Consider the following 7,516-nt stretch of genomic DNA (forward strand, 5'->3'; position numbering starts at 1 on the left):
CGAAAGTGACTTCCCTTCCCCTAAAAGTAACTTCTCCCTCAAAAAAGTAACTTTGCTCCCCAAAGAACAACTTCCCCACCCCAAAGTGACTCTTCCCCTCAAAAAGTGACTTCCCTTCCCCTAAAAGTAACTTCCCCCCAAAAAGTGACTTTTATCCCCCAAAAGAAACTTTTCTCTCCCAATAAAATGACTTTTGTCCCCCAAAACTGACTTTTCTCCCCCCAAACCTGACTTTTTCCCCTAAAAAGTGGTTTCTCTTCCCAAAGGCAACTTTTCTGCTCCAAAAAGTGACTTTTCCTTCCCAAAAAGTAACCTCCTCCCCCCAAAAGTGACTTTTTGCCTAAAAAAGAAACTTCCGTCTCCCAATAAAGTGCCCTTTGTCACCAAAAAGCAACTTTTGTCCCCCAAAAGTGGCTTTTTTTCCCCAAAGGCAACTTTTCTCCTCCATAAAGCGACTTTTCCTTCCCAAAAAGTAACCTTCCCCCTGAAAAAAAGTGACTTGCCCCTCAATCCAACTCTCCTCCCCTGAAAGTGACTTATCTCCCTAAAAAACTACTTTTCGCCTTCAAAAAAGTGACTTCTCTGCCCAAAAAGCAACTTTACCCCCCAAAAGTAACTTTTTGCTCCCCAAAGCAACTTTTATCCTCCCCAAGCCCGACTTCTCCCCCTCAAAAAGCGACCTTCCCCCCTCAAAACCAGCTCCCCCCTCCCAAATCTCTCCTCTCTCCCCCCCCAATCCAACTTCTCTCCGAAAAAAACAAACTCTCTCCTCCAAAAGCGCGACTCCTCCCCCTTCCAAAAGCAACATTTCCCCTCCCAAAAGCGACTTCTCCCTCCCCAACACCAACTTTCCCCTCACAAAACCCAACGTTTCCCCCCCAACACCAACTTTCCCCTCACAAAACCCAACGTTTCCCCCCCAACACCAACTTTCCCCTCACAAAACCCAACGTTTCCCCCCCAACACCAACTTTCCCCTCACAAAACCCAACGTTTCCCCCCCCAACACCAACTTTCACCTCACAAAACCCAACGTTTCCCCCCCCCAAACCAACTTACCCCCTCCTCCAGCAGCCCCCCCCCGGGAGGACAACCCTCTCCCTCCTCCCTGAGCGCTACCCCCTCCTCAACACGCCACTTTCCTCCTCAAAAACTCCTCCCCTCCCTGCCCGCTCCAAAAAAAAGTAACTTTTTCCTCACAAAAAGCCACTTTTCCCCTCAAAAGCGCGCTGCCCGCCCCCCCCCGCGCCGCCTCTCCTCAGCCCGCCCCGGCGGGGGGCGCGGGGCCGTGGCGGGCCGGGCCGCGCTGAGGGAGGAGGAGGAGGAGGAGGAGGAGGAAGAGGAGGAGGAGCGGCCCCGCTCCGCTCCCGGCGAGCTCAACAAAGGGCGTCGGGGCATGGCGGGGGCCGGGGCCGGGCCGCCCGCCTAGCGCCGGTGCGGGCCGGGATGGCGGCGCAGGGCGGCGGGTGGCGGTGGGCGCTGGCGCTGGGCATGGCGCTGGCGCTGGGCGGCCGCCGCTGCCCCGCCGCCCCCTTCCTCAACGCCTCGGCCGTTCCCGACCGCTGCCGCCGCCCCGCGCCCTGCGAACGGCTCCGTTACGGTGCCTGCCTGGGCTCGGCGCTGCCCTACGCCGCCACCTCCACGCTGCTGGCCGACGACTCCGCCTCGCAGGAGGAGGCTCACGGAAAGCTCCTGCTCTGGTCCGGTACGGACGGGGGGCGGCGGGGGGGGGGGGCTCGAACCCCCGACCCAGCGCGGTATAGCGGGGGGGGGGGCACAGTCTGGAGTCTGGGGACGGCCTGGGACGAGCACTGGGGCGGGGGCTGTAGCGGGGGGCTGGAGGTGGGCCCGGGGAGCGCTATAGAGGGGGACAGGGCGTGCGTACAGTATAGAGGGGGCTTGGGTACGGTGTCGAGGGGGAGCAGTATAGCAGGGGGCTGGGGGCGGGTGCAGTATAGAGGGGAGCAGTATGGTGGGGGACAGGGGATGGGTACAGTATAGAGGGGGAGCAGTATGGCAGGGGACCCGGGATGGGAGCAGTATAGCAGGGTACTGGAGTGGGGTATAGTATAGAAGGGGAGCAGTATGGCAGGGGACCCGGGATGGGAGCAGTATAGCAGGGTACTGGAGTTGGGTATAGTATAGAGGGGGAGCAGTATGGCAGGGGACCCGGGATGGGAGCAGTATAGCAGGGTACTGGAGCTGGGTATAGTATAGAGGGGGAGCAGTATAGCAGGGTACTGGAGTTGGGTATAGTATAGAAGGGGAGCAGTATGGCAGGGGACCCAGGATGGGAGCAGTATAGCAGGGTACTGGAGTTGGGTATAGCATAGAGGGGGAGCAGTATGGCAGGGGACTGTGGATGGGCACAGTATAGCAGGCGGCCTGGGATTGGGTACTGTATAGAGGGGGAGCAGTATAGCAGGGGATTGGGGATGGGTGCGGTATCGGGGGGTAGATGTAGGGGACCAGGGATGGGTACGGTATAGAGAGGAGCAATATATTGGGGGACAGGGTACAGTATAGAAGGGGCCTGGAGTTGGGTACACTATAGAGGGGGAGCAGTATAGCAGGGGACCGTGGATGGGTACAGTATAGGGGGTAGAAGTATAGTAGGGGACCAGGGATGGGTGCAGTATGTTGGGGAGCAATATAGCAGGGGAGCAGGGATGGGTACAGTATAGATAGCTGTATAGCAGGGCAGCAGGGATGGGTGTAGTATAGCAGGGGACTTGGGATTGGGTACAGTATAAAGGGGGGAGCAGTATAGCAGGGGACCGTGGATGGGTGCAGTATAGAGGGAGATCAGTATAGCAGGGGAGCGGGGGAGCAGTATAGCAGGCGCCTGGGGACGGGCATGGCACCCCAGAGGTGTTACAGAGGGGTCTGGGTGCTGCATGTGCCGACTTGCCGGGGCGGATGGTGCCAGTGCTCCCCGCCACCGCAGCCAGCCACTGCCCTGTCCCATCCCGCCCCTCGTCCCCGTGGGGCCGCAGGGTGGGTGGACAGGACTATGCGGGTCCGTGACGGCGCTGTCCCCGCAGGCCTGCGCAACGCCCCGCGCTGCTGGGATGTCATCCAGCCCCTGCTCTGCGCCGTCTACATGCCCAAGTGCGAGGACGGCCAGGTGGAGCTGCCCAGCCAGACCCTCTGCCAGGCCACCCGGGCGCCCTGCACCATCGTGGAGCGTGAGCGCGGCTGGCCTGACTTCCTCAAGTGCACGCCTGACCGCTTCCCGGAGGGATGCCCGGTACGGGGGCAGGGAGGACGCGGGGGGGATGCCCCACCACGCTGCCATGGGCTCCAAATCCCCATGGGGCAGCGGGAGCGGGGAAATGCCGGCTGTTCCCAGCCCTCCGCAGGGAAACGATGTCCACTCCGGCAGCACAGCCTTCACCGTGAGGGCGCCTCCTCCTCCTCCTCCTCACCACCTCGCTTCTCTTCTGGCAGAATGAGGTGCAGAACATCAAGTTCAACAGCTCAGGGCAGTGCGAGGCGCCGCTGGTGCGGACGGACAACCCCAAGAGCTGGTATGAGGACGTGGAGGGTTGCGGCATCCAGTGCCAGAACCCGCTCTTCACCGAGAAGGAGCACCGCGAGATGCACGTCTACATCGCCGCCTTCAGCTCCGTCACCATCTTCTGCACCTTCTTCACCCTGGTGAGGCGCGGGGGGACACAGGGAAGTGTCCCCAAAAGGGGACCGGACACCAACCTGTCCCCTTCTCCCCCTCATGCCAGGCCACATTCGTCGCCGACTGGAGGAACTCCAACCGCTACCCCGCCGTCATCCTCTTCTACGTCAACGCCTGCTTCTTCGTGGGCAGCATCGGCTGGTTGGCGCAGTTCATGGATGGTGCACGTGACGAGATCGTGTGCCGGGCCGACGGCACCATGCGGCTGGGGGAACCCACGTACGTGTCACCTTCGTCCCCATCCCAGGTGTCCCCGGGACCAAGGAGGGCCCTTGGGGTGTCCTGGCCTCTTGGGAGCGTGGAGGATGCTCCACTCCCAGGGTAGGAGAGACCCCCTTCCTCCCCCATGTCCCCTCGTGGAGGTTAGTGACACTCCTGTCTCGCCTCCCCCCGTAGCTCCAACGAGACGCTCTCCTGCGTCATCATCTTCGTTATCGTCTACTACTCGCTGATGTCGGGCGTCATCTGGTTCGTCATGCTGACCTACGCCTGGCACACCTCCTTCAAGGCGCTGGGCACCACCTACCAGCCGCTGCTGGGCAAGACCTCCTATTTCCACCTCATCACCTGGTCCATCCCCTTCGTCCTCACCGTGGCCATCCTGGCCGTGGCGCAGGTAATGGGACCACGATCCCGTGTCCTGGCGGTTCCCTGCCAGGGTGCCGTGTGCGGGGAGGGGTGGCCACAGCCAACTGACCCCATCCCCATCTCTGCCAGGTGGATGGTGACTCTGTCAGCGGCATCTGCTTTGTGGGGTACAAGAACTACCGCTACCGGGCCGGCTTCGTCCTGGCACCCATCGGGCTCGTCCTCATCGTGGGGGGCTATTTCCTCATCCGGGGTAGGTGCGCGCTCACCCCGGTGCGGGGACGGGGGCACTGTGGGTGTCCTCCCACCCTGACCACCTCGTCCCTCCACCGCAGGGGTCATGACGCTCTTCTCCATTAAGAGCAACCACCCCGGGCTGCTGAGCGAGAAGGCGGCCAGCAAGATCAACGAGACCATGCTGCGGCTGGGTAAGCGGGGCTCCGTCGGCACCATTTCCATGGGATTTTGAGTGGGAATGGGGACGTTTTGTCCCCTGAACCCAGAAAGCCCCATCCCACCTTCCCGGGGGTGGCTGCAGTGGGGAACAAAGCTGTAGTGACGGTGGCATGGCCCCTTTGTCCCGGCGTTGCTGGGGTCTGGCTAAACCAGGGATGTCCCACTGCTCTTCCAGGCATCTTCGGCTTCTTGGCCTTCGGCTTCGTCTTCATCACTTTTGGCTGCCACTTCTATGACTTCTTCAACCAGGCGGAGTGGGAGCGCAGCTTTCGGGAATACGTCCTGTGAGTGGGACGGGGACGGGAGGGCGAGTGGGACGCTGGTGGCATCCCAGCACCTCGCGTTTAGCGGGGGACGTCGCAGAGCGGAGAGCCCTGTGTCCCCCACCAGCGTTGCCGCCACATCTCCACTCTGCGGAGCTGTGGGGTGTCGTTGGGTGAGCCCCTCCTTACCGCCACCATCCGGCATCTGTCCCCACAGGTGCGAGGCCAACGTGACCATCGCCACGCAAACCAACAAGCCCATCCCCGACTGCGAGATCAAGAACCGGCCGAGCCTGCTGGTGGAGAAGATCAACCTCTTCGCCATGTTCGGCACCGGCGTCTCCATGAGCACCTGGGTCTGGACCAAGGCCACCCTGCTCATCTGGAAGCGCACCTGGTGCAGGTGGGACCCCCGAGGATGTCACCCCAGCTCCGTGTGACCCTTCCTGCCCCATCCAACATCCTGAGATGTTGGAGGTCGTCCCCAGACTTTTGTCCATCAGCTCAATCAGTTGCGGGCTCGCAGCAGACAGTGATTCAGGAACGGGGTGGCTTCTCCCGGTTCGCAGGTGTCACGTGTCCTGTTTGTGGGACACCTCCATCCCGGGGGACCCATCCAACGCAGTCCCCAGCCCTTGGTGTCCCTGTCCAGAGTGGGAGAGGGAGATGGGGAGGGTCCCCCGTGCCCGCAGCTGCGATGCCTGGGGTGGCGTGTCCCCTGCGCCTGGGCCACCCCGTGTCCCTGCTCTGACCCGCCGTGTCCCCAGGTTGACGGGGCAGAGTGACGACCAGCCCAAGAGGATCAAGAAGAGCAAGATGATCGCGAAGGCATTCTCCAAGCGCAAGGAGCTGCTGCGCGACCCAGGCCAGGAGCTGTCCTTCAGCATGCACACCGTCTCGCACGATGGCCCCGTGGGTATGTGCCCGTTGGTGGGGGCCGTCTCGGCAGCACCCCGGGGTCCCCACCGTCCCCTCCCTTGACCGGAGCTCCCCTGTTGTTGTTGCAGCCGGTTTAGCGTTTGACATCAACGAGCCGTCGGCCGACGTGTCCTCAGCGTGGGCCCAACACGTGACCAAGATGGTGGCTAGGAGGGGGGCTATCCTGCCCCAGGACATCTCTGTGACACCCGTGGCGACACCTGGCAAGTCCTTGGGGACCGTGTGGGGCATCTCTGGGGGGACGAGCCGGGCTGAGGGGTGTTGGGGATGTGCGGGGAGGCAGAACCGGGGGGCTGGGGGTGACGGGGGGGGCGCAGGGCAGGATGCGGCCGCTCTCACCCGCCCCATCCCGTGTTCCATAGTGCCGCTGGAGGAGAGGGCCAACCTCTGGGTGGTGGAGGCCGATGTCTCCCCTGAGCTGCAGAAGCGCAGTGGCCGCAAGAAGAAGCGGAGGAAGAAGAAGAAGGAGGTGTGCCCGGGCCCCGAGCGCTGCCTGGGGGGCCCCGCAGCCCCCCCGGCCCCCAGCGCCGTCCCTCGCCTGCCCCGGCTGCCCCCCCAGCCCTGCCTGGTCGCCTTCGCCCCCGACGTCCTCCAGGGGCTCCCGCCCGGCCAGCCTGAAGCCGCCTTCGCTGGGGGGCCGTGGGACAGCCGCCGCAGAGCCAACGTCTTCCACCTCATCAGCAACCCCTTCTGCCCCGAGAGCGGGTCCCCGGAGGAGGAGAGCCCTGGCCCCAGCAACGGGTGCTGGCAGCACAACGGGGGTCCGCTCTGGCCCCCCGATCCTGGCACCCTGCCCCGCGGCGGGGTTCCAAGGACTCAGGGCCGACGGGCCGGCTTGGCCCCCATCCACTCTCGGACCAACCTGGTGGATGCGGAGCTGCTGGACGCTGATTCGGACTTTTGAGCCCGGCAGGACGATGCGAGGGGACGGGGACACCTGGGGCGAAACCCGAAACCTCATCCAGCCTGGGCAGCCTGTGAGGGGACGCCGAAGCCCACCCTGTCCCGCCGGGGCCGGTCCCGAGCATCCCTCCAGCCTGGCCATGACTGATTCCTCCCCTCGGAGGAGGGCATTTCTCCCCACATCACCCAGACAGACTCGTTGCACATCCCAGCCTGGTAAGACGCCGGCAGAAGGGTTTTGGGGTGTCCCCCGGGCATCGCTGGAAGAAGAGAAACAGGGTGTTGGTGGAACAAACCCCACCCAGGTCCTGCAGGGATTTAAGGACAAGGGGGACACTGCCGCCGACGGGGACGGGAGCGGGTGGCCCGCCCCCCCGGGACAGCGGTACCAGGCAGCGGGCGAGCATAGGTCAGGGTAGATTTCGGTGAGCTTTGTCCTGCGTCCCGGCATACTGGGACCCACTGACACCCCTCGCTCGCCCTCTGCCCCCACCCGCGGCTAGATGGTACGTAGAGCTTCCAAACACTTGTGCCAATAGGGTTTTGGGGTTTTTTATTTTAATTTTTTATTTTTTAATCTTTGTATAATACACTGAGAAGTGACGGCTGGGCATGGCCTCCGCTCAGGTGCTGCGGCCGAGAGCAGGATGAGCTGAACCCCCTCACGGGGCAG

At 62.8% G+C, this 7,516-nt stretch overlaps 1 protein-coding gene across 1 annotated transcript; it reads left to right on the forward strand.

Moving 5' to 3' along the window:
- Positions 1-1,446: 1,446 nt before the first annotated feature.
- On the forward strand, positions 1,447-7,263 carry SMO (smoothened, frizzled class receptor). The gene is made up of 12 exons (XM_059815989.1): positions 1,447-1,705; positions 3,045-3,250; positions 3,451-3,660; positions 3,741-3,913; positions 4,091-4,310; positions 4,412-4,535; positions 4,618-4,710; positions 4,914-5,022; positions 5,219-5,404; positions 5,769-5,917; positions 6,009-6,143; positions 6,303-7,263. The coding sequence occupies exons 1-12, from the start codon at positions 1,447-1,449 to the stop codon at positions 6,842-6,844; spliced, it is 2,406 nt and encodes an 801-aa protein (XP_059671972.1). The 3' UTR covers positions 6,845-7,263.
- The last annotated feature ends 253 nt before the right edge of the window (positions 7,264-7,516 follow it).

Source organism: Gavia stellata, chromosome 4 (assembly GCF_030936135.1).
Source record: "Gavia stellata isolate bGavSte3 chromosome 4, bGavSte3.hap2, whole genome shotgun sequence".
In the NCBI taxonomy this organism is placed as follows: Eukaryota; Metazoa; Chordata; class Aves; order Gaviiformes; family Gaviidae; genus Gavia; species Gavia stellata.

Bases quoted from the DNA above. Each gene is read 5' to 3' on its own strand.
- SMO (XM_059815989.1), top strand. From the start codon at position 1,447: ATGGCGGCGCAGGGCGGCGGGTGGCGGTGGGCGCTGGCGCTGGGCATG. The intron at 3,914-4,090 runs GTACGTGTCACC...CTCCCCCCGTAG, and splicing joins ATGCGGCTGGGGGAACCCAC to CTCCAACGAGACGCTCTCCT. The intron at 4,311-4,411 runs GTAATGGGACCA...CATCTCTGCCAG, and splicing joins CCATCCTGGCCGTGGCGCAG to GTGGATGGTGACTCTGTCAG.